The 25,901-nt window shown below is 38.9% G+C and overlaps 2 protein-coding genes across 9 annotated transcripts in view; one reads left to right on the top strand and one right to left on the bottom strand.

The window, feature by feature from the left end:
- The window catches only part of LOC122623371, a 145,198-nt gene extending 125,422 nt beyond the window's left edge, over positions 1 to 19,776 (top strand). For 2 of the 8 annotated variants that reach the window (XM_043802497.1, XM_043802496.1), the window contains exon 3: positions 18,604 to 19,776. In XM_043802497.1, coding sequence (XP_043658432.1) covers positions 18,630 to 19,517 — 888 coding nt within the window. In that variant the 5' untranslated portion in view covers positions 18,604 to 18,629 and the 3' untranslated portion in view covers positions 19,518 to 19,776. Of the gene's footprint in view, positions 1 to 6,924; positions 7,102 to 7,980; positions 8,300 to 16,836; positions 16,904 to 18,352; positions 18,369 to 18,501; positions 18,535 to 18,603 lie in introns of those variants that run through there. The other 6 variants (XM_043802493.1, XM_043802495.1, XM_043802491.1 and 3 more) reach the window with 6 other exon arrangements.
- A 184-nt stretch (positions 19,777 to 19,960) lies between these two features.
- LOC122623372 (odorant receptor 1a) lies at positions 19,961 to 21,441 on the bottom strand. The gene is made up of 3 exons (XM_043802500.1): positions 20,936 to 21,441; positions 20,182 to 20,785; positions 19,961 to 20,074 (listed from the first exon to the last, which is right to left on the bottom strand). Exons 1-3 carry the CDS (start codon positions 21,439 to 21,441, stop codon positions 20,006 to 20,008), a joined length of 1,179 nt encoding a protein of 392 aa, XP_043658435.1. The 3' UTR covers positions 19,961 to 20,005.
- Positions 21,442 to 25,901: the final 4,460 nt, after the last annotated feature.

Below are 25,901 nucleotides of genomic sequence, written 5' to 3'. Positions count from 1 at the left end.
ATCGATATACCCTCTGCAAGGGTATACAAATTACACGGCGAGTGTAAGTGGCAGATGGATTGGTACTCTGGGCGGTGTCTCAAAAAAAAGAAGGAGCAGTATTTTAATGGAGCCCCATTTCGAAGTCGCTTTGAAGGAAGTGACAGCGTAGTCAGCTGTTAAGTTTTAGACACATTTTTCACCATTTTTGTCAAGTATTAAACTTAAAGCCCAAAACATTAATATATTTATTTCTGCTGTCCTATGATAGGGCCTACACCGGTGGCATTACAATACGCTCTGTAAGCCTGTTTTATGGGCCGAAAATGTAGAGAAAAATACCAACATCCGGTACCATTTCAAAGGAACACAGCAAGAAGATAAAATCACTTCAGGTACCTACTTTTTTATGTAGTGTAAAAGCTCATAAAACTGTAATAAAAACCAGTGCACCAAAGGTGGAAAAAAAGAAAAGAAACAACTGTTATCCAACATTTCAAGTGTTCATGAGAGCGTATGTATACGAGTTATTTGTACACACATTTGCATATATATGTGTATTGTTTGGATGTGTGTGTACGTGTGTCATATCTGCATACAGATGTACAAAAACAGGAGTGGCCAACTTGGAATGTTAATGCGGTCTGCAACCGTTGGCGTCGCCGAGATCTCCAATCCCCAATCCACTCAAAAAAATGTAAAAGACAACACTGGCAACAAGACAACACGTAGGCCCAGCCATTGCCCGGCTCTTTTTCTCCCTCACTTGTTGTCTCTCTCTCTGCCGATAAGAGTTACGTGAACTTTAAAGAGAGTAGAGGGCGATAACTGACCGGAAAACTGGACAAAAGCCAAAAATAATTAGGTACCGCTCAAGACACTACACAAAAAACAATCGTAAAGATTCAATCTCTATTTCTGTTCATTTTTCTTGAAATTAAATATATTCTTTTAACTAATCACACAGATGTACTTAAAAATTGCTGCTTGAACTTCCGCAATAACATGAAAACTCATTACTTTTAATTAGAGGATTCGCGGTAATTTTTTACATATTGGATTTGATTGCTTTGTCTTGCTACGCATACTTTCCTGACTGTTTATGGACTTGGTTTTCCCATTTTTTCTTTTTTTTATTTTGAACCTGGCCGCGCATGTTAAGTCAAGTAAAATTTATAACTGTCAATTATTATGCAAGAGCTGTGTGTGTTATAAGGGGAGAGAGAAGTTTAATACTGGTGGATTGAGGTGGGGGTACTGCAGGACGAGGAGAGGGAAACGGTGTGGACTCGACCCGCAGAGTAATCCGAAAATACCTGATTGCTTATAAACAAACTTCTCCCTGTGGAAACCACTTACAAAGTCTGAACACGTAGAATCCCCCAGATGCTATAACTCTGGACTAATCTCTTGTGATCACACAGAACTTTGGGTTACTTCTTCTCTTTTTGTAGGTGTCGGGTTGATCTTTCATCTTAAATTTAATAACACTATACTTTTGTCAACTAGCCTCTCGATTTTTCCTTATGGTTGCCCAACTATATGGGAGTGTCCCGGGAGTTCAATGTACCTCGATTCTTGGCCTTTCCAGACAGTTATGAGAAACATTTTAATAACCAAGACGACGTGGTGGGACCAAGTAATGGGTTTTACGTAGGCTGCCAATAAATGAATCACTTGGACAACATTTTTTCATCGAACATCAAAATAAGTTTTTAGTTATGACGACCTTCAAGTAGTTTCTGGTTGAAATGTATCTGAGTAAGTGTGTGAGATTTCCTCGTTCGTGGAGATATGGAAATTAAGTTGAACATGCATAAAGGTCAACGGCGGCACTATTTATTAATGTGTCTAGGTTTGATTCGGTAAAAAAAATCCACCAAAAATGTTTTTCAAAAAATGTATATCACTTTCATTGATTGTTTTTATAATGCACCAGAATTCTGCAAAAGTACATATGTGCTTACTTCAATTGCATTTTCAAAGCTATATGTATCTTTGATCTTTCACATTTAATCTTCAATTTTTCAATCAACCATAAATCACATATCAGTCATAATGCAGTAATGAGCGTAAAAACTCCAAATCGAACATTGTTAATTTAATTACTTATGACTTGCCTACAGTTATAAAGTATTAATTTTTACTTCATTTTGTTGTATTCATTTTGTGACCCACTTTAATGTGCTTTTGATCTCGCTTTTTGGCTGGGCTGCATTTGCTGCTCTAAAGCTTTAGTTTATTACGAAAATTTGTTTAATTTTAAACAGTTTATTTTGAAATTGAGTCACGACGCAACGCGAGTGTTGAGATCAAAGTAGAGACAGAGATCGAACTGGAAACGCTGCCCGAGAGTTACATAAATTGGCAATAAATCGATTCAGTAATCGACTGGCAAAGGGATCGTGGCAGACCGGAGAAGTCAACGAGAGGGACTGGAGTTTATATCTCGAGAAACTTAAACCAAAACTCAAACCCAAGACTCAAAAAAATGAAATAAAATATATAAAAAAATTTAATAAAAACATAAACAAATAAACCTGAAAAAACAAGACGAACCACCGTTTGGCATTTGCATACAAATGTGTCTACAGCCGACAGCCAGGGACGAAATACTATGTCAAGTGTTTTCAAGTAAAATGCTCATAAAATGAAAGGTTTTACATTAAAATAGGGTACATTTGTGGATTATATGCATAATTATTATAGCTTTTAAGGCTATAAATTTAATGGCGATACATAAATTATGACAGCACATTGTACTACATCTACAAAAATCTCTATGGTGAACGAATTTATTTAGTTACTTTCTTTTAATGGGGCTTTTATTTAATTTACCCATTCCTTAAATAAGTTTAAAAATGCCTTGCAACTCTTTGTGCGGCCTTGACTGTCTTCGTCTGGTGCGGTCAGATGAACATGTAACAACTTAGGCTGTAAGTGACAGGCAGACCCAACTGAAAGGTGAACAACATTTTTCTGTTCCCCTTTCTGTCTATTTTTTTTCGTTTTTTTTGCATTTTTGTTTACCTTTCTCGATGTGTCTTTCGGTGACATTTACCACGTTGACATTATTGCGGTGAGTGAAGCACCTCACAATTTTATTTAATATTTTGCTAATTTGCGTGGCAGTAAACTTGGTCTATTTTTTATTGCCAAACTTAATCACCGGCAAGAGCGCAAAAGCGTTCAAGGTTAAGCCTCAAGCCCAAAGACGACTTTTAATGCTAACTAACTAGTTGAACTCGATTTAATTCGTGCTTCATATCAAATCCGGTATTGTGACTGTAATTTCTAAGGGAGTTTCAAGAATGTCCTATGAGTAAGCTTTGACGTGGATTGGAAGCGATGTTGAAGCGGTTCCGATCGTGCGATTGTGCGATTGTGATCGAGTTTGTGTTCGTGATCCACTTGTCTAAACCAGCACATGCCTTGAAATCTTTGAATTACCAGAGCTGCGACTCACCTTTTCAGGTATTCTATCTGAATTTGTAGTCAACTTTCGTGTGTTAGAGTATTGCACACGCGAATTAGTCATTTCCATAAAACAAAGTGCGTGTGAAGTGCATCGCATAGACACAGCAATAGTGTTGTTCTCTTTCAGATACTCTTTGATTAAAACAAAAACTGATAAACCGATAAAAACTGTAAGCATCGGCAATATAACCTAGTATCGCATAACCAGCAAATGAATTGTGCTATTTAATATAATAGTATACATAATATACATATAATCATCACCAATTAACACTGGTAGCAAACTGTTGGATTTCCAAATAGTCATTTATGGCTTTGCGATGCTTTCATTTCCCCGAAGAAATCGGTTAAATACCAAAGACCGGGCCCGAAAGTCAAGACTACTCTCATCCTCAATTAATCGACCCGACAAATGAGTGTCTTCCTTAAAATTACCACTTGCCACTTCTTTAATGAAAAACTTGTAAGCAAAATCGTGAATAAAACAAGGGAGTTCCTCGCCTATCAAATGCCCAAAACTCAACTTGTAGTACTTTTAAAAAATGAAAATGAAATGAAATTTTACAATTTTGGGCGTGACAACTTTTCGCTTAATTGTGGGTGTTCGAGTGGGCGAGGCCGAGACAAATGATGAAGTGTGGGCGTGGCACTCATTAGTTTAATTTTAGTATTTAATTGAATAATGTAAAAATTACATGCTCATTAAATAAATACGAGGAGTACATTTCGGGTTTAAATATCACAGGTTTAATCCAAAGAAAACCAGAAATTCTCTGCTGACTGAAGGTTATAAAACGTTCCTAGTTTGTAAAATGGAAATAAGCTAACAAAACAAACTAAGTACAATTTAGTTACCGACATTTGTTATACGAAACAATAAACATATCCTTAGATAGAGTAATAGTTTTAAATTCGCATTTCGCATAAACACTCCCATAACTTTTCAAGAGTAACGGAAAGACTTGTATTTTCAGTTACAATAAAAACTACAATAACCATAAAGTTTAAATCTACAATGTATTTTAGTTTTTACATTTGGAGCTGTGTAACTGGGTACTAAAACACGGTAATAGCTTTGCTGGTTTGTGTCTTCGCTAAGAGTTAGTTCAATGCTTAAATTCACAAAAAAGATGGCGCCACAGTATTTTTTGTGCAACTTTTGGAACTAACGTATACTTGTTTTTTTTATTGAAGCCCTGGTCAAGTGTTGACAAACGAAAAAATACAAATAACAAGAATTCGCGCTTGTTAGGATATGCGTTTTATAGTTATTTTCTTTATACATTTTTAATTTGCCAACTACGCGAAGAGTAAAAGGGGTATATAAGATTCGATATAGGTATCTTACAAACAAAGGTTCCTATTGTAAATAAACAATTAATTCTAGCCTACACATTTGAATAGTATCTTTAATGCGGAACGGGCCGTTTGCAAAAGTGCAGGCCAGATATACTAAACTAAGGGATGTAATGAAGACTTAAATCCCAAAATTTCTATTGCGATTTGATTGAAAACGCCAGACCCGAGATACACCGATTCATGTCAACCCATGTTCGTGTCCTACAGGAAGAGAATTGTAACTGGATTTTTAAAAACTTGTCTGTAAATTCGCAGCTCTCGAAAAAATGTGTGCCAGAAGAGAAAACTATCTTTTTAATGACAGACCGAAAATGAAAAAAAAATATATAAGAGGCATCGTGAGATAAAGGGGAAACACATTTGCTGCGCCTCAAGCAGGAAGTCGATGGTGCAGACCAACTCCGTCTGAAAATGCAGACACAAACTGAGACATCGACATCGGCGACAACTGCAAAGAGTGCGTAATTGCTTTTAAGCCTGAATTGCGAGGTACGCCCTGGTTGTCCCCTCCCAAAAACGTCTTACTATTAGCGCTAAAAGGTAAGCCTCGCAGCTGCAAGGCTACGGAGCCTTAGCGGAAGAGAAATCGCCTTCTCGTTGGGAAGTATGTATAAATAATCAACAAATAAAACCCATTCCCCAGTATATGTACATATATAAATAATCGTGAGAGCAGGAAAAGTGCAACTTTATTGGTGGTGAAAAGCCAAGACAAATTCATATAACGTTTCGGGGTTCATTAATAGCACATAAATTTGTAATTTTTAAAACTAAGCCAAAACAAAAGAGGACAAGTGTAAGAATAGGACTTCCTCGTCTGCAAGAGTCAAGTAATAAAACGAGCAAAGCTAATTTTTATGGGCGCCATCTAACTGGTATTGTAAAAAATACCCTCACTTGTAGAGTAAAAGCGAATAGAATAGATTGGCATGTAAGACTCCCATTTGAATGCGTGACTAATGTACATACAACCAAACGAGCCAAACTGCCTGACTTTCGAGTCAGGTCCATAGGAACCACCTATTTAAGCACCTATAAAGGCATACTACTTTAAATTTTAAATGTGCAAGATTTAATGCATTTCTTAAATAATCTCAATAATCTCAAGATTATGGTCGTATACAACAAAGCCTGGCAGGCGAACTGATTCAAGTTTGATGGCAATAGAAAAAGTATGTCGAATTTGGGGTTTGTAATCAGCGTGAATACTTGACGCCGAGAAACAACAATTTTGTGACCTCAGCGCATTCAATGGCACATCTGGCTACTTGGATTAATTAACCGACTCCATCTCATTATGGCCACCGATTTCGAGCTATGTTTGAGCATTATCTTGTGCAATAGTTTTTGCAGCCCTTTTAGCGTGCCCTTTGCCGTATTTGATTTTATCGTGTGTTTGTTTTGCACAACTGTTAAGATTATTAATATACAGGACCAGCATGATTTAGGCCAACGATCGACGATTTGAAAAGACCCAGAGGAGCGTAGCCGCCTAGATCACGTGCTGCTGCTGGTCTATTGTTCGTTGAGCCATTGAAGAGCGGTATATATGTACAAGCAGCAAACGGCAGGCAAAACAGTTGTACAATATTTACCGGTTTGTGGGGCACGCAGCTTGACAAGTAAAAATAAGAACGCCAAGCGTTGAGTACGTCGACTATCAGATACCCGTTACTCGGCTATTGATTTATAAATACATGTGGGTGAAGTTAGTTATTTAGTTCGGCTTACAATGACGTCTCTGTCATCTTTTCCCTAAAAACGATACTTTTAATATGAGTAAACGATTTAAAACATTTTACCATGCCTAATAGTTCACGAAGTTGAAAGAGCTTTCTTCTACCTGCCTCACGACCTCACAACTTACAGCATACCTAGCATATCCCACCGCCTTACAAGTGGGGAGCATAACATAAAGCCAAACAGCTCAGCTGATCGAAAGCTACGAGTACCTCGTTGCTCCTGAAAACCTCTCTCGCTCTCTCTCTCTCGCTCTGAGAGAGTAGCCTGAGTACCAACTCTTTACTCTACCACTCTTTAGTTTTGGGCCGCCTGCAGCACGACAGCTTAAAAGTTTACGACTGCGCAAGCGCCGCTCAGACCGTTGATGGCGTTCGCTGGAACCGCTTGGCACACGTCGCGTTACTTGGCCGCCAGCGCGATTTAAACCGCCAATTGACAAAGTGCGTTTTGTACCCCACTTTCAAGCCCCGTCTCCACCCCCAAAAAGAATGTGTGTGATTACTCTTTATAGGTGTTTAGATGTTTACCATAATACCAAGAAAAGTACAAAATACAAATGGCCACACTAACTTAGCTCATCGCATTTATTTTCATTTGTGTGTGTGCAGTGGTTTTTTCATTGTTTTTGTTCAAGTGCCTAATGCTTTGATGGCGCCCCATTTCCGCATTTACAAAGGGAGTGCATGATATAATTATTACCCAAAACTGTAACGAAATGCAAATTAATTACAAATAATCGAATGAAATAATTTCGGTATTTGGCGGTTCCGCGCTAATAGTTTCCTGCACAACTACAATAGCAGTTGCGATCACAATAATAATAACGAAAACAACACCTTTGGCCAAACTGGTCGGAAAAAATTGTTGCAAAAGTGTTTTTTCTTTTTTAATTTTTGTTTTGCGTTGCATGTGGCAGCAAAAGCAGCAACAGCACAGCTATCCTGCACTCAAATTTTACTTGCTGCAGTTGCAGTTGCAGTTGCTGCTACCTAACAAAATCATTTTTATGCTCATGACTTTATGCGAACCGATAAGAGCAAATACATGCTAAAACAAATAAACAAATAAAGGCCGCAGGAACGGCAATAAAATAAGCTTCCTTGGCTTCAACACAACAGTCGCAAGTTAATAATAATAATGGTATTTTAGTGGAAAGCCGAATTAATTGGTAATCAAAGTTGTTATTGGTTTTTGTTACATTACAGTTACATCTAGGAGGTAAAATATTGAGCGAAATGGAAAAAAGCATTTCTTTGTGTGAGGCTTTGTATTTGTATATGTTAGACTTTTTCTGTGAGCCAGACTTGCTTTTGAACCGTAAAGAAAAGAAAACAAATCTTAGGCCTGATCTTAGTTTCCACTCAAAGTCCGAAAGTGAAATTTCACTTTGCAGTTTTCATTGCTGGTGTTGTTGTTTTGCAGCTTCGGCGACGAATTTACTGATAGAAAGGTAATTCCTAATAACATACTTGCTTTTATAAAACGCACCAAGAAGACAGAAGACAAAATATGACAATGTCGAGGAAATTAAGCAGCAACATATGGCGGAGCAGCAGACAAAAAAAAATATCAACGTTACGGGAAAAAACGTCGAGAAAATCAGCAGATACACCAAACCCAACCATCAGCAGAGCACTTTCTTCAAATAACTTAGTTATCTGCGGCTGTCTGATAGTAATCTTCATTGCATCTGTAACCACGGCCAAAGCACCGGATCAGGAAGCTATCCATCACAAAAATGGTATGTTATACAGTATCTGTGTATCAGTTTGTATCTGTGGCTTAATTTGCTGCTGTGAAAGTGAAACTGTTAACTGCCCCGAGAATTATGAGACTTGAAGTCATCAACCAGCGGCCATTGGCCATTGGCCATAGCCTCTTGTCTTGTGATCATGTTGAGCAGCTACCACTGGAGCAGCTGGAGTCTTTGATTTGTGGCAGCAGCGCTTTCACTTAGCCAGCCTTTGTTTTGATTTTCGCTAAAGTAGAGACATAACATTGGGATACCACTAAAACCACGCATACACCTAACCCAACCTATAACATATAATCATACAAATTACAAATGAATTACACTCGGGTTACACCAAAAGGAATCGAACCACCTTTACATTTTCCAAGGCTATAACCCAAGTGCCCTATTTCGCCAAAAGTTATTACAAATTGTGTCAATCATTTCGGTTTTGGGTCAATTAATATGTAGAAATCTCAGTTGGAGTTGCTAATTTTCCGGCGGCAGTTGAGCAAGCCACACAACAAAAGGGCGAAAAGGAAGTCAAACAAACAAAGTCAGCAGAAACACGATGTAATAAAAAAGACATCAAAAATAGGTTATCAGGGGGATTGAACATGGGAAAATGATGCCACCGAAAACAATGCCAGGTACATTTTCCCAGACATCTCGCGCTGCTCTTACCACATTTTCTCCAACTACTGAAAGAGTTTAAGCAAAAGTAGAAAATAGGGAAAAGCAGGAAATAGGGAAAAGGTGTACCGCAGACCTAATTTTCCTCGTGGTTCCGTATGCTGGGCTAATTTTCTTCTATTATATCTGCCTTTTTGCGAACTATTTTTTCTCTTTATTTCCCGGACAAATTTCCAACTATCATGTACCGTTTTCCTGCACTCGAAACCGAAAGTATTTCCCCTGGCAAATGTCTTTACTACAGCCAAGCTGTAATGAAAAATGTCCCCTTTTATATCTTTGCTCAAAGTCCTGATCGTTAATCTAATACAACAATCCGAAACTATATCTATTATATCTCTTTATAACTATATCTCTCTCTCGTGTGAGTCTCTATATTTAGAAACTGAATAGGCCGAATTCAAAAACCACAGATTACATCACAACCGCAGCTACCTTGTGACAATTTCCCAAGCCATGGGTATACGGCTTGTCAAAAAACAAAAAAGTATATAAGAGCGGACAGATCTGAACAATCGGCGCACTGATGATGACGCCCCCAATTTAGGCCACAGATCTCAACCCGCAAGCATATAATGATCACATTGAATCTGAGAAAACCAGGCGTTAAATTGCAACTGAAGCAAACCATAATTTCCATTCATTTGAACAATGAATAAAATTTAATGAGCGGCGCTCTTATGATAACAATATTAAGTATGCGAAATAATAAGTAAAAACCCTTGAAAAAAAGGAAAAAAAATAACAAATAAAAATTTTGATTATATCGTAATAACCGAAGGGGAAATATGCAGACGACCAAAAGGCTTACATTACAGACTGAAACTGAATGCAGCTTTTTTAGTGAACTGAAAACTTCCTTTGCTGTTCAAAATATTCAACTGCCGCAAAATGTTATTTTAATTATAATTATAATTAATTTGTATGTATATATATTCTTATCCGCATCGTGATCTCGGGAACAACAACAGCTAGAATGTTGAGGCTTAGTTTTTCAGAACGTGGTCCCACCCCCAAACCAAATATTTTGTAAATTTTATTTTTATAATAGGGCTTTTTTAGAAAGATTTCTTGATCGATCAGTGAGTTTTATTTCCATTTACCAGCTGATTTAGACTTGGCTTTAATTAAACCACGCCACTATACAACAAACTTGTCCTTGTTGAGTCCGCGAATTGTGTTTAATTTTGAAATGGTGAGCCTTAAGCTTTAAATTCATCTACCTGATTGAATGAAAACAGCTTCACTGAATTAAAAGTACACCCGTTTTCGGAGCACTGTGATTGAGAGTCGAGTTTATTGGCCAATGAAAGCAATCGCAGCCAATACAATAGTCCGGGCTAAAAAGTAAATAAAAGGCGGGTACAAATGCCACATCAATCATTTAGAGAAGCATATGACATAGTCACACGTTTGTAAAAACTACGAAATGCTGAGTAGAGCCATTCATAGAACGAACCACGCTTGTTATTATTTTTTCTATATATTCAACAAAAATAGCGAATAATTATTTAAATTAACACAGAAAACCAAAAAAAAAACGCGGCACATTTGACCACATTTCCGTTTTCAAATCGATTTTTCACCAATATAAACTTAAACACGCGGATGGCATTTCATATTTAATGCTTTTTAAACTGGATCAAATCTGTAATCTTAAATGTTGCAACTAAAACATTTTTTGTGGGAGTCAGACGGCCGTGTATAGATTGACTTGTCTGGCATGGACATGTACAGGATATGTATTATTTTTCAAAGAATTAAGTTAGTTAATAAATCAATTGTGGATATTTCTTGTAAATACTAAGCATAGTTCACCAGCTTTCAACACATAAAGTATACATCAAGAGTAACTCCATTTCGGTTGATACCCTTTTCATTTAAAAAACATTCTCTGGGCTGATAAATTGCGTGCTGCGGCTTTCGCTCTATGTCCTAACATTTCGAATGCGATTTTCGAGCTCCAAGCGGTAAACTTGAGCTGTTTTTTCGTGCCTTTGTGTGTCGAAGGTATTTGGCGCAATTCGTTAAAAAAAATGGTGTGGCAATCGACTTATTCAAACTTAATGATGTCTTCTTTGCTTTCGCAGGGAAAATAACACAAAATAAACGAATATAACGTAATTGCTCGGTTCGTTGGCCCATAGGATAATATTTTGAACGTCGTTTTGAGCATTTTGGCCATTTTCGACACGCACTGCTGGCTATTGCAATCAATCAAATCACAGCAAAGTTCCATTTCCCGAAAGCCAAAAAACAAAAAAATAGTAGAGACAACAAACATAATATACGCAGCTTTTGGAAAGGTGAATGCAAATTGCGTTATGAACATAATGACCGGTTTGTGGGTAGTGTTGAAATAATCGCCTCCCCCCACTCATAACAAAACCGACAGAAAATCAATCAGAAAATCAAATCAGTTTTGCAGTTGATTTTGTATTTGACGTCTGAGGATGAGCCAACTTTTTTAAGTGAACAGCAATCATTGTGGTTTCGTTTGCTCTCCAGCAGTTTGCCATCCAACTGAATGGTTTTTGGGATTTGGGATGGGAATTCTAGATTATGGGTAGGGATTTTACCGTCACCCTTGATTCAGCCCTCGTTTATTGATACAGAAAGTACATTTTGTAAACGATTAAGATGTATCCTTACTTACTTATTTATTTGAAACCTGTTCCACGCTTACATTATTAAATTGTATTTGCCAATGCCCATCGATGTACCGAAATAAAACCCTATTATTATTTCAAAGTAGGAGGCTTTGGCCAATAAATACATATATATGTATCACCCGACATCAGCTATATCTAAAGGCAGAAATGTACGAGTATTAGCTCTCTTTTCTCTGCCATTGTCATCCTTTTGTGGACATTTTTATGTCCCTCAACCTTCACCTTGTTGGCCCAAGCAACCAACAACAAAACCAAAATGAATGGTGCGAAATCGCTAGTTGCTCATGGGAAAAACTGTCCGTTGTCTACTTGTCCGGTGTACGTGTCATGGTCTATAGTTCCTGCCAGTTTTGATCTGAAAACGTGTTTGCCGTACGGCAACGTTTGCTGACTCAGCCAGTGAGCTTCCAATGCTCAATGCCCAAACGCTCACATCAAGCATGCGCCAAGTATGCAATTGCAACCTAATTAACCATTCAGCCACACAAAGTGCCAAATGAAATATACGACTATATACTTGTGCGTAAAATACCATTAAAATTCATTCCATTTCGTTTGATTCGGCTTCATTTTAATTCACTTGACGTTCTGAGCGTAAAACAAATGCGAAAAATTTGGGTTTTTCCAAGGATTGGTTGGATTTTAGAATTTACTTAGCAAGAGCCGTCAATTCTGGATTTTGCGCAGTCTGAATTTCGAATTCATTGCAATGTTCGTGTGTGTTGCATTCAGAGAGTATCATGACTTCAGTCAAACCTTGCAACGCAGTAAAGAAGAAACATGCGATCAGTATCAACGGCTGAGTCGCTATAATTTGGTATACATCAGCTGAGATTGTTGAAGCTAGCTTCCTTTCTTGTTTTTACTTGCTTTCGGAGAATACTATAATTTAAAACTAGCTTAACCTTCTAGCTTAAATGGTTCTGCCCGTTCATACGGACAGACGGATAGACAGCCGGACATGGCAAGATGGAATCGGCTAGTGGTCCTGATTAGGCATATATATAAACCTTCAGATCAGATGGGAGTATAGAACACGGCTTATTTTAGTCAGAGAAATAGTATAAGTACTACTGGTTTAGTTAGCTGTATTCATCCAAACGTAATTAAGCATTTAATTGGCTGGCACATGCAATCGTAGGGATTTCGATACCGTTGCCGAGTAGATTCACTAGACAAAGAAGCGCGCCCACTAGATTTCTCAGACGTGAATCTCGAAATAAAGAAAAAGGCGAAGTTTGACTGCCAGCAACTACTCAAAGGTGTAGCTCAAACCATTGCACAAGCGGCGAGAACTGCATGAATGCGCTTCTCAGTCTCTGCAGTACAAGAATACATATGTCTACGAGCAAATTAATACAATGCCTGGGCACCCATGAGATTCAATGCCCCAAGAATCGGTCACCCACTGCACACTGATCAGTGAGGCATGCATTGTCAGTCAGTCAGGTAGTCAGTAGTCAGTAGTCAGTCGGCTAGTCAATCATTGAGGGCGGCAGTCGGCAAAACAAATTATGGAAAATGCGAGAGACCTCAGAAACAAAACGCAACTAACTAGCCGCCTGTCCTTGGCCAGTTAGCATTATATATAATTATATCTACTCATTCTGCATGATGTGATCATGAAGTGTTCATAGGGAAAACGTTAGCGGGTGTACGACAAAAAGATTTCAATAAAACCTGGCAATGTTCTAGCCTGCCAGAGTGATTTATTGCACAGAATGCACTAGCATGCAAATCGGGAAATTTATAAATTCCGAGTAAGAATATGACTTTAAAAGTTTAAAGTGGTAAAATTTTAAATAGCATTACACTAGCCCCACAACTGAACTGCTCTGTGTGGAAGAAACAATGACATAAATGCTAATTCTGTAATTCTGTATATCTTAGACACTAAGCAATGCAACGCATTTTTGACTAACAAGCCCCCGTGCGACGATTTCGCTATCGTAGCCCTTGACGCTACAATCGTCTATGTAAAACTTAGATGTGCCTCAATAAAGTCTTCACTCAACTAACCTTCTGTATTTAATTACTCTGCGAACAACGGGAGAGTCTTTGGCCCTCAAGCGCATGATCTTTCCGAACTAACATAATTTGAATGTTTGCATAGCGGCCTACTTTCATAAGAATCTTAACTTCTATATGAGGATGAGGAATCAGTGAGGTCCGTTTAGTACATTTTACTCGCTATCCTTAAGGGTTAGAGCTCTTAGCCCAGACACCCCATCGAATACCCTTACGGCTGTAAACAAATCTTACTGTCTCTCAGATACAGATACAGATACATTTCGATGGCATTTGTGTTGTCCGTGAAAAGGCTCCACAAATCATACTTATTTCAGATTCTGACTTCAGATTCAAGAGCCAAGTGGTTGACATTTAACTACACAAACGTGTATGTGCTGCCATTGTTATTCTTGGCTTGGGTTTGACATTGGTGCTCATCATGTAGACAAACATCTCTGCTCCGCTAATAATGCCATTTTTACAGCAACCTAAGGTCAGGCATTAGGTAATTGTTGTTTTTGGAATTGGAAAATGTCATGTTCAATTAGTCGATCGATCCGATCGGTCGACCGATATTGCAAGGCAAAGAGGTGGAAATCTTTGAATGAAAAAGTTTGTTGGCAAATTCAGCTACGGACAAAATAGAACAGGTTCCACGGTCACTTCCCAATCCCATGCAAGATTCCCAGCCTGGGGTGTAAACCAGTCCCCCTTCCCCTTACGCATTACAATACTTTACGCTTTGTAAGCCATTAAGACAATAGCCCTGAGTAAGCCGGAAATATGGCCCCCGGGTGGGGAAAATTCGGCCTGGCTCCAATTACGAGCTAGACTCGGCTTAGCGTAAAACTGCAGCTTAATGAATCACTTCAATGACAATGCCGGGGCCAAAATAAAACTTAATGATAACACACAATTAGTCGAGCGGTTAATGAGAATGCGGGGACTGAAAGTCATCGAGGGGGGAAGAGGGCTGGGGGCAAAGATTATTTCATGAATGGTTTCTGAAACAAAGGTACAGTTTAGGTTTACCTTGCCCCTAAACATGTAGCTGCTTTAAGAATTATAATCAAAACATGAAACAACACTTGGAATTTATACAAACATACAAACATGTTTAGGGAATATTTAGCCCGACAATTACTCTTAATGGAGGTTATTTATTAGAGAAGTAAACTTCCTAAACCACGGCAATGTACGCTGATGTGTGGAAGATTTATTTTAAGCTCTGGACCTGGAATGCGCCTACCAATTCACAGACAGAAATTGGTAGGACCTATTATCATGTTGGTTTGCATGTCGTAGAACAAAGTGCAGTCCACATTATCTTTAAAATAATAAAGCTAAAGTATTATCGTAATATAGTAAGCTGGTGATTTTAGCAATTAAAGATTTTATTCATTGCCTTTTTCGGTAAAAAGTTGTTGTCAAATCATTGGATTTTTGCCTGTGTGCATAAAGTTGGTATTTAGGCAAAGCCTAAAGCTAATGGCGATCATGTTGGCGTGCCAGGCACATATCTGTAACTCAGAGTCTCAAAAGACTTAAGACTTAAGCTGAATAAAAGTGAACTGAAACTTAAAACCGAAACCGAAACCGAAACCGAGAGCGAAACAAAATTGACTTGGCTCATGGCTAAAATACGGCTAATTGCCGAACGACGTGTGGTGTGTAGAAATTAGCTCCAATGCTAAAGTTAGAGCGCTTTATTCAAATTGGTGCAAACTCATTTATCAGGCGGAGCAATTACGGCTCTTCTCAGCCATTAAAGTCTCGGTTTCAAGAGCTGAAACTGATATGGAAACAAAACACCAGACATATTGAAACATGGCATTCTTAATGTTTTTCGAAGACTTCAGTTCTATGGCAATTGTTGAATGCGAGTTGATGAACAAAAATGGCCAACTGCATGTGAAACGATTGATCTTGTGTGCTCGGCATACATAAACCACTCCCACTCAATCGCCACCCCTTAGAAATTTGTATTTGAGGCACGTTCGTGTTTAAGTCTTTTGTTTCGTTTTTGGATTTGTTTTTTTTATTTTTGAGTCTGACATTTGGCGCTGCAGAATTCTTCTGCCTTTATTGGTCAAGTTAAATGTCAACCGCTTGCTTTGAACTTTAAAGTTCAAGTGTACAACCGGCATGCCCAACAAATTTTAATAATATTTTTTCCAACAATTTTTAGCTTTTTTTCTTTTTATTTATTATTGACCTAAGCATGCGGAAGCTACGCATTTGTATATTATTAGATGTGATCTGAGAAGATGTTCTATTTTTACAATTTGGAATGGGGAATTTTTTGCAGAATATTATTAGATGAAAGTATCAGGAAAGTATCATCTGCCCATTTAAACAAACCCCCTGATATCGGAAATTATAAAAGCTTAAAAGTCATAGTCTCTCTTGTTTCTATAGTTGTAGTAGCAGTTTTCATAGTCTAGCTGTTTGGCTTTCAGTGTAAACACCTCCAGCTGTCCTAAACCATGACTTAGAATTTATTTATTCTTACATTGTGGTCCGGACCAACATCGTCTCCATCTTTATCCAGTCAGTCATGCGAACACTTGTTGATAGTATTCAACATGTGACAATGCCCGTCAAAGCCCAAGAACATAGAAATTAATTATTGTTATTCATATGAGCGTTGAAAATAAATAGGTGGCATAAGCTGACTGAGTGGTTAGTCTTGAAAAGCGATTCACGCTGACTCGTCCGAGTATATTTTTTTAAGCGTACAATTTTTACCTCCTCTAGTATCTCAGACACCCAATCGTAGTATGTATCCCAATAACAACTGACATTGACCGCCTGCATCGCCGGCCGGCTTCGCTTGTAAACTTGGAAAACCTCGTCTTGCAGCTGAGTCATTATCATTATACGAGTGGCATAACAAACCATCATGCCGAAGCTGGCCAGATTCTTTTTGGCCAAGTCAAGTGCAATCGAATTGCAAATGAAGACAAGTGTAGTGACTAGCTGACTTGCAGCCTCGAGCTTTTCTCGCCTCAATGCGGAACAACATGACAAAAAGGTGGCAAGCTAAAAAGTAATAATACGGCAAATAGAAATAAAGACACAGGCAAAAGTCTCATTAAAATGCAACATAAAAAGCAGCTAATTGCAAACATTTAGTTTAGTATGCAAGCTGCTGTAACGACCTCGTAAATAATCGACGTTACAGCTGTCATTGTGAAAATCCTGCACCCTCTAGCTAGTTGCTGTTGAAATACCAAAGGTAAACTATACCCATATTAACTACTGTGCCATATTACATGGGGACTGATATGGTTGTATGTTTATAAAGATGTAGTTTTGAAAATAGAACAGAGTTGTTGGGCCATTTTGTGAGTTTTGAGTGATTGAAGCCTTTAGGACTTGATCAACTCCAAGCACATAAAACCCATGGAAAATAATCCACTCCAAAACTCACTTTCATCCAACCTGTTGTGAAAGTGTCGACACTTGCCGCTTTGCACCTTTGATTTGGAAAGTTATGAGGTGCTGAGTTAAAGCTAAAGCGGTGGACACGATCACAGCCCACAGCCACAGCCATATCTTTGTTAACACACTTGCGGCGCTGTACGTAGCAACAAAGTGCCGGAAAACCTTACGCTGCCGCTGATGAGTTGCCACAGGAGAGTGCGATTTGTGAAATCCAGGCGACAGATGATGCCAGCCAGCCGATTGCGCGGAATGGGGAGTACTTCAAATATGAGGAAGATAAAAAAGAATAGGGGCGCGTGGGAAACTTTTGAGAGATTCGGAGCGAAAATACAAAAAAAAAACGCTATGCCTAGTTTCTCGACTATTTAATACCCGTTACTTCACTAAAGGGAGTGCGGGGGTGATGGTAATAAGTCAGTAGGATAATCGACTCTTTAAGATCGCACAGATGCGCCATCTATCGGCGCTTAACTGCATTGCAGGCAGGCCCTAAATTCAAAATTTATTGGTAGTCACTTACTTGATGTATTGAACTTTTCTTTGCCGTTTTTAATGCGTTTCCTGACCACATTAGTTTAATGTTTCAATGTTCCATACACGTTAAATACCCAATTGGTATGGACATTTGGCGAAGCACTTCAGCCAGTGTTGTAAAAATTGATTGAAGAGTGCTTTTCTAGCGTCGTCACTTGACATTTTTACTGTACCAAGAGTGATCATTGACAGTGCGAAAGATATATTTTGATCATTATTTATTATGGTGGACGCATAAAGGCGGCCATTTTACGCCCACTTAGACACGCATCCGATCGCTCCGTTGCTCATTGCAACACACACATAAACAGTAACGATGTGTTAATTATACGGCCAACGCCCACGACGCAATCAAATACAATCGTACATATAATCAGCCACAACCAAGAGACTGCAAACTATAAAAAAATTAAAGAAGAGCCGTGGAAAAAACAATAACGACGACGACCGCAATGTGCAATTTTGTTATAAGTGACTAAATAGACTTGCTCATGTCATGATGATCGCACAATGATATGGTTATACACATAAAAATATGTATATATAAAGTGAGCACACACCCGGGGCTTTTGTTGTAAGCACGACACGCTCAATTTAACGTTTATGCCCCATTGTACTAAACCATCTACATGGACATCTCCATACACATCTACACCGACATCATTATCGCCATCAGGGTCATCATGTCTTCGGATTTTATTTTAACAAAATAAGCCAAATTTGTACGTACGATTATACGGCCGGAAATTTAAAAAATATTTCTAACTAAAATCAAAACATTTTATTTGTGATTTTTTAATTATTGTTTATATGCATATATCCTATAACGGGCTGTTCCTGCAACGATTATTGCAGTCTCTAAAGTCCGAAATCAAAATTTGGAAGTTTGTATGCTCATTGCAAAAACGAAAAAAACTAACAAAATCAAACTGATTCTTACCACTCTTACATTTTCAGACGAGTTTCCGGAAGAGGACAGCGACATGCTGATGGAGCCAAATGATTTTTCGCCAATCACTGTACTGAAATCGCATGAACAACACTTTCATATGCCGCCCACAACGCAACTTCAGCCACAAATCCAGACCAGAATTCACCCTAGAGTCCAACCCAGGAAATTCCAATCCGCGGCCCAACAAAATGCCGATGGGGAGGAGCCATTCCGACCCATAGCTAATCCAAATACGAAAGTGGTTGGGGATTCCCACACGCAGGCTGCCCAAAATTTTTATCCACCATTCTACCATGAGGCTCCTCCATTGGGCCATTCCAGACCCTACTTCGGCCACGGTCCGCCTGTATCGGAAACAACTCCATTATCCCTGCCCCTTCCACTCTTGGCAACCCAGCAACAACAGCCAGCACCACAGCAGCGGACTTTCGATGCCAGTATACTTGGAAGTGGGGATTTTGGTGTGCTTAGAGGTGGAACCTTCTATCCGGAGGAGGAAATGCCCTATCACCCCGAAGATAACAGCGACTACATCTATGGAGACGCCAACAATGGACACGGTCGTCCATCCGAGGGATTTGTGCAGAAGTACACATATCCAGAGGAGCAGTTCGCCAATTTCCGCGACTTTGCCGATATCAACACGCCTGCTGATACGGCATTTTCGCAATTTGTGGTGGTCTATGCAGCCAAAAATGCCACTGCACCACACTCACATCCGCATCCCAAAAACATATTTGAACAGTTGGAGCAGCTGGACAGGGAAAAAGAGCTGAAAAAGACCGAATTCGAGGACAAAACCTCTTCGAAAATAAAGTCCAAATTGTCTAAGACAAAACTGCAGAAGAAATACCGCAAAAAGGCAGCTCCCAAAGTCCAGGATCCTCAAGAAATAGAACCTTTATTAGCTCTGAGTTAAGCGTCAAACAGAAGAAGCCTAAAAAGCAAGCACCCAAACTTTCGATTACCGTTGTTAGTTTTATTTATTATATATCGAGATAACTGCAAGCCACAACAAAATGTAATAGCCACCCCAAATTCCATGTCAACAAATGCAAGCACTTTACCATAACATATACCCGTACATATTTTATTTCTGTTTTTTTTTGTCTGTCTGCTTTTAATCTCGCACTGTTTGTTACATTTTAAAATTAGCCTGTAGTGTACTGCATATATATATTATATAGATATATATATCTAAATGTTTCATACGCAAATATAATGTAATTCGTTTTTGTCTAATTAAGCATAATTTTATTATGTGTGTGTACATAAAACCAGATATGATAATTGTAATTTTACACCTAAATAAAAATGATTTAAAAAAAGTACACAAATATTCATTTACTAAATGCCTTTATTGCGCCATAAAGGTTGACTTCACTTATATGAGTGAACATATTGTTTTTAATTCGTTTCGTATTTTGCGTAGAGAGCATTCATCAGTGTGGTAAAAGAGCCTGCTGTGCGAAATATCTTTAAATAATTACGAAAAAGATTAAAATTATATAGATCAGATAGTAAAATTGTTTTTGTATAAACAAAGTTTAAAATGTTAATACAATGGAAAAGAGTATACCTACCCAAACAAGAAGAGGTCTGCCGAGTTCGAAAAAATAAGCCCCTAGAACAGTTTCTCGTTGGGCGCGCTCGAGTGGAAAAAGGAAAAGCTTCCGGTGTTGTGGAGGAAGGTTTTGCCAAGGGATTACTTCGTATAGCAGCCTGGAAAATCGCTCAGCCTCCAAACGGACCTGTTCGGCACCGAAAAGATAGATGCACAGCTGGGTCGTAACTACCATCGAAAAGAATCCCAGGAAGGCGAAGTTCTGGTTGGTGTGTGGCATTATATACTGGCAAATTACCGAACAATAGAGCACACAGATTATTACAACCTCCACAAAAGCTATCTCCATGAAACTTGAATTAAAATGTTGCACTAATTTAAGCAGACGAGCGTGCTCGACGAAAAGACCACTTAATCCGTAGTCAGAACGGTGTGGATTGAAGCAGGAGCGCATCCCCTCAAGTTGTTGACCGAGGCGACGGTATTGGGAGCTCAAGCCCAAAGCACACCATCCATATAAGGTATCCACTCCGGTGGTGGAGCAGCAGAAGAAACTCAACACGAATACCATCAAGCAGCAGTCCATGGCGTAAACATGCGGTTGAGTCACATCGTATGGCAGTCTGAGATTAGAAGAAAAAAGCATCTTAGTACATAATTACATGGAATTACAAATGAGCTGGAAACGGAAAGAAATCGTCAATCTACAAAATGGTAGTATAACGAAGTTCACCGATGGACAAAAGTGCTCATACTTATTTAAGATCACTCACAGCACCCGGAACGAGCTGACAGGCGCGAATTCCCCAGTGGAATGATACTTGAGCATGGTCAAAGCCACTGGCATCAACAGAAATGACACACTCGTGCCGGCACACATCATAAAGTAAACGGCAGCCATTAGTTGGCCCCTACGATTTTGCGATCTCCACTCCGTGTCCCAGAGATCCTCCTCCGCAAAAGGCGCCAGTATCTGTTGAATTAGGGCCATCAGGTCGTGGGATTTGGCCAAGAATATAGCCATCTTCAGAAGCGAGGAGACCATCTGTAACCCGTGCATCAGGGCCTCGGAACAAAGCACGATTTGGTTGCGATGTTGAACCATAAAGGCGCACACGGTGCAGAGCTCAAAGCCTGTGGTCAGACACATAATACTAAAAAGAAGCGGAGATCGCAAAACTTTGCCCTTTTTGTCGGGCTGCAGATCCAAGCCCATCCGGGCGAAGGTAAAACGCTGCGTCCACAGATTCCCCAGAAACACCTCGATTAGCTTTGACATTTCGTTCTTTACTGAGTTGCTGAGTTGAGTGCTGGAAAATCTAAACTAAGAATGATTACCCATTTAGGTGTATTTAAAAATGTTTGGGGGGCTGGCTGGAAAAACTTTGAACAAAACTCTGTTGTCGCCTAATTAGGCTTTAAAATACAAGATAATTCAGTGCCACGGGTAAACGGAAAGACGGAAAAACTTGGCTAGGTAAAACGGGTTGGTTTGGCTAGCAAATGGTTTAATTATACGCTCGAGGCGACTGTCTGTCTAAAAGCCCACGAGGCAGCTGGGCAAAACGTACCTAGCACGTTGGTGCAAGATTATTATTGTACACATTTAAGTTACTAGTATATTGGTTTTTACGACTAATTATTTGGTATATGCATTTTGTAAATGTCTTCCACTGCAAGCATGCATAGCCAGCAGTTATCCATTCTTGATAATAAGGAATTATATTAAAAGATTATTAAGTTCTTGAATTCCAAAATGTGTTGAAGTGTTATAAATGTATATTTACAAATTTCACCCCACCGCTCATCATAGCTAAAGGTAACGCTGCTGGTCCTACCAACTTCTTTTTTTTTTAATATATACCATGACGGTGGTGGACATTGTCAGCCAGCAGTTTTTCATACCGATGTAACTTTTAAATTATTGATACAACGTGCTTGTTAGCTTAGTCCAGAATTTTACATGTCTTTTACTGTCCGGAGGCTGATATTACCTAACGCTCTCACTACGATTTTATGTATTTTCAAAAGATTTGCTTCCAGTTTGTTGTTTAGTTTAAGGTGCTTAGTGTAAAATTCTGGCAACTAGAGCAAAACCGGAAGAAAACAACTAAATATACTATTCACATCCAACACCACTTGTGGCCTTTTTTCTGATTTGTTTTTTCGTTGTTTTCGTTTCGTGCCGCTGAAAACTTTATTGATATCCAAATCGTGAGCGTAATTGAAATTTATGGTTAATAAAAACGAAACGAAACTAACTACGATCACTTGACACGAAAGAACAGCACCAGAACATCCAAAATGACTTTGAACCGATTCGCCCACCGAAGTCACGAGTTTCTAAGTCAAAATAAGTAAGGCTATTTAAAATTTGGCATTTTAACGCTTATTTTGTTGGCATAATTGAAAGGCTGGAAACAGAATCCGTCGATGTATAGTTCGTGAATCCATACTAATTACTGAATCCATTATTTAATCTCAGTAACATTAAACAATAATTTTAAATGTCACAAAATTGTATTTCTTTAAGCCTTCTCCCAAACCAAAAGTACCATTTATGCTTACGCACGTACTTATTTAAAAATTTATTTTTAAATAGCTGAGTGCAGGAAAGGAAGTAACTCTCACACTTCTGGGCACCAGGGAATCACGAACACTACCCCTCGAGTTCTTTTCATGCCATTTCTTGGGTACGCAAATATTTACAATCGAACTTTTACAAACCCATAATGGAGTTCACCTCTTCTTGCCGGTGGCGGCTTCTGTTTGCCTAACCACTTTAAGGTCTGAGGCTGTTCAGCCTTTTAGCCTTTCACAGTTTCCGACTAATATGCAAATAAATTGTAAGCAGTCACCTGTCATGCTGGCTCTTCAAGTCCCTCAGACTCGCTGTATCTGTATGCCACCAAAGTGGTAGAAAAACCTAGAGGAGACTGCAGTTTTGTGCCTAGGAAGCGATTGTACTGTGTCCCTCAAACAAAGTAGGCATTTGCACTTAAAAAAATATAATTTGGTTAATATTGCGATGTTGTAAAGACAGCTTTTGAGCTTTCTAAACAATACTTGAATTTGAAGGACGGTGTGTTGTTTACAGCCCATAAATATTTAAATTCATGCTATTTGATTCAATGTGATGTTTTATATAAAAAAGAATTCTAATCAGAAACTACTAAGGGGTCTATATCTGATGTTCCCTGTCATTGAAATCGCTATTTAAGTAAAGAAATTAGTTCATCAATGTTTGTCATTCGGATTTTGCACGGCTTCCTCTCTTCAGCAAATAGTCTATCTTAATGTACGAAACTTAAAAACTTCAACAACCATCGCGACCGGGCTGTTTTATTCGTTTTGTAACGATTTTAATGCCAAGCATAAACAATTATTTCGAATTGCAACACATTCTTTTTTTGTTCGCCATTTGCCATCGTTTGTTTTCAGTTTTCAGTTTTCCGTTTTGTCTCTTATATTTTGCGTCGTGCGCAATCGGAATTGTAGATTTAAGATGTCGCAGATGTTCGGATGACTCGCTGGATGCAGAAGATTTTCACATCCAATAGTTCGATGAGTCAGTCACTCAGGCGAGTACACAGTCAGTCAGCCAGTCAGTCAATCAGTCAATCGGATACTCAGGTAATTGCCAGGCCTGTCGGTAGCACGTGTCGGCAGAAAAGTTGCTAAATCTCGCTCCCTTGCCTTAAGTTTTTGCGCTCCCTTTAATGCAAAATAAATTTAAAAATTCATTCCTTTGTAAAAATCCATTGCGCAAAAGTCGAATCCCAATTCTTTGGAGTGCAGCATAGGTAAAAGCAGTAAAGTGTTAATGGTCATTGTTCAAACAAGCGATCGTAATGATTACTACTCTGCCAACTATTATATAACAGAGATGTCGGCATACGACGAAAGCCTCAAAGAGGTACCAAAAAAAGTAAAAACTTCACGAAAAAATAAAAACATCGAAACGGAGGCAACTGACTCCAACTGAACTCCAATTGATTTTGTTGTATAATTTTTACAGCTTTATCTTGCCGGCAGCTGCATGAAATTTATTGAAGATGCGCTGTGCTTTATTGCCATTGGTTTTCGGCGAGGGAATTTGCTGTAATTTAACGACGCAGAGGAAATTTCGCAAGGGGAAAGACTTACGGCACGAACTTTGGCTACCGCTACCTACGTCCCCTGGTCTAAAAGTCTTGCTGGTGGATCTTAGTTGAAGTAACTCACACATTTGTGTTTTATTATGTATGCACGCATATGGGAATGTATAGTTATTTTTTTATAAAATGATATACCACGCTATTTTTCGTTGCAATTTTGGTAGAATTTTAATTAAATGCGATTTTTGGTTTTCCATTTCACTTTGCCATGTGTACAACGTTATCTAATAGGATAAGTGAAGTGCTCATGTAGTGAAAAGCTAGAAATCTGCCAATTGTTTGACGATTTTTTGCAGAGAGCGAAAGTAAACTTGTCTTCTCCTTGTTGTCGTCATGCAAATTGAATAATACCAGCGAAATGTTGACAATTTGGTAGCCGTAGCCCCCGTGTTTCTCTTGCCCATTCCCCGCAGTGCACGTCTTGCAACGGAGCAGGAAACATTTTGCAGCTCTTGGAGTTGCAATTGCGGATCTCGGCCACCGGCCATGAAAGAGGAAATCAATGTTGCAGCGGCGGCCGAGAGCAGAAAACCAAAATCAAAAAATACAAAATACGAAACCCAAAACACAAAACACCAAGCGGTAGGCACCCAAAAGCGAAAAGTCACACGCTTTTGCTGCACAGCGAAAGCAGTTTCACTTGCTGGCCAAGCCAAATCTATTTGCCGGTTCGTAGTGTCGTAGTGTCGTAGTTATGAGTGCGACAGCAAAGGAAGCACAAGCGCAGGCTGCATCTGCAGAGCAGTATAGACAACGAAGTCATGGAAGTTGAAAAGATGTGTCACCCCGGACACTGCACTGAAAAAAAGTGTTTGCTCTTTCTTTAGTTCAAAGCTGTCCTCACATGCGTTCACATGCGTTCGATGTATAACAATCCAATCGTCAATTCACTTAGTGTGCCAAGGGGCTGAAGTAGCAAATAAACCAATTTCGGCCGAAATGTTGTAAATAGATCTGCTTAGTGCACGCGAGAAGAGACGAGAGAAGAAACAAGTGAAATGCGCAACACGAAAAGGAAAGCGCAGAGCGAGAGTTGCAACTGCATCCCATACCAATGCAATTCGATTGCACTGCGTCAAACGAGTTTCCCGTTGATCAAAAGCGCGTAAAGTGCCCCCTCCTTCGAAATTAGTGCTGTTGGTGGTTGGTTAGCCATTTTCCACAATGCGCGGTTATTAAATTTCTTCGATAATATTAGCGAACGGAAAGCAATAACAATGACAACACGTTGTCATAATTGTAAGCTGTATGTTGTATGCTGTATGTTGCATGTTGCGTGGTGTTAAGGCGCTTGCTGCTGTTGCCGATGTCGTTTGCTTCCTGTCATTTGATGTCATTTAGCTAATATGCAACTCATTTGAATTTTAATCATGTTGCAGCAGTCGAATGGTAATTTTGTTGCTTCTAATTAATGCTTGCTGTTGGCACACCAACAAATTGGCTAAGAAATGTTTGCGCAACATCTTTTCAACTTAACGAATAATTAGTATAAATTGATTAAAAATGTAGTAGAGATCCTAAAATGATGAGTAAACACATCCAAACGTTACACAAATATTCACATGGTAAGGAAGGGGAGGTT

Source organism: Drosophila teissieri, chromosome X (assembly GCF_016746235.2).
Source record: "Drosophila teissieri strain GT53w chromosome X, Prin_Dtei_1.1, whole genome shotgun sequence".
Classification (NCBI taxonomy): Eukaryota; Metazoa; Arthropoda; class Insecta; order Diptera; family Drosophilidae; genus Drosophila; species Drosophila teissieri.
The sequence above is the reverse complement of the archived record's forward strand: the minus strand, read 5'-3'. Positions and strand labels throughout refer to the sequence as shown.

What these genes read in the sequence shown, in the direction of transcription:
- LOC122623372 (XM_043802500.1), bottom strand. Translation starts at nt 21,441, where the DNA reads ATGTCAAAGCTAATCGAGGTGTTTCTGGGGAATCTGTGGACGCAGCGT. An exon ending in GTCAGCTCGTTCCGGGTGCT is followed by an intron (nt 20,786 to 20,935) that starts GTGAGTGATCTT and finishes TTCTAATCTCAG; the next exon opens with ACTGCCATACGATGTGACTC. An exon ending in GCAGACCTCTTCTTGTTTGG is followed by an intron (nt 20,075 to 20,181) that starts GTAGGTATACTC and finishes AATTATTTAAAG; the next exon opens with ATATTTCGCACAGCAGGCTC.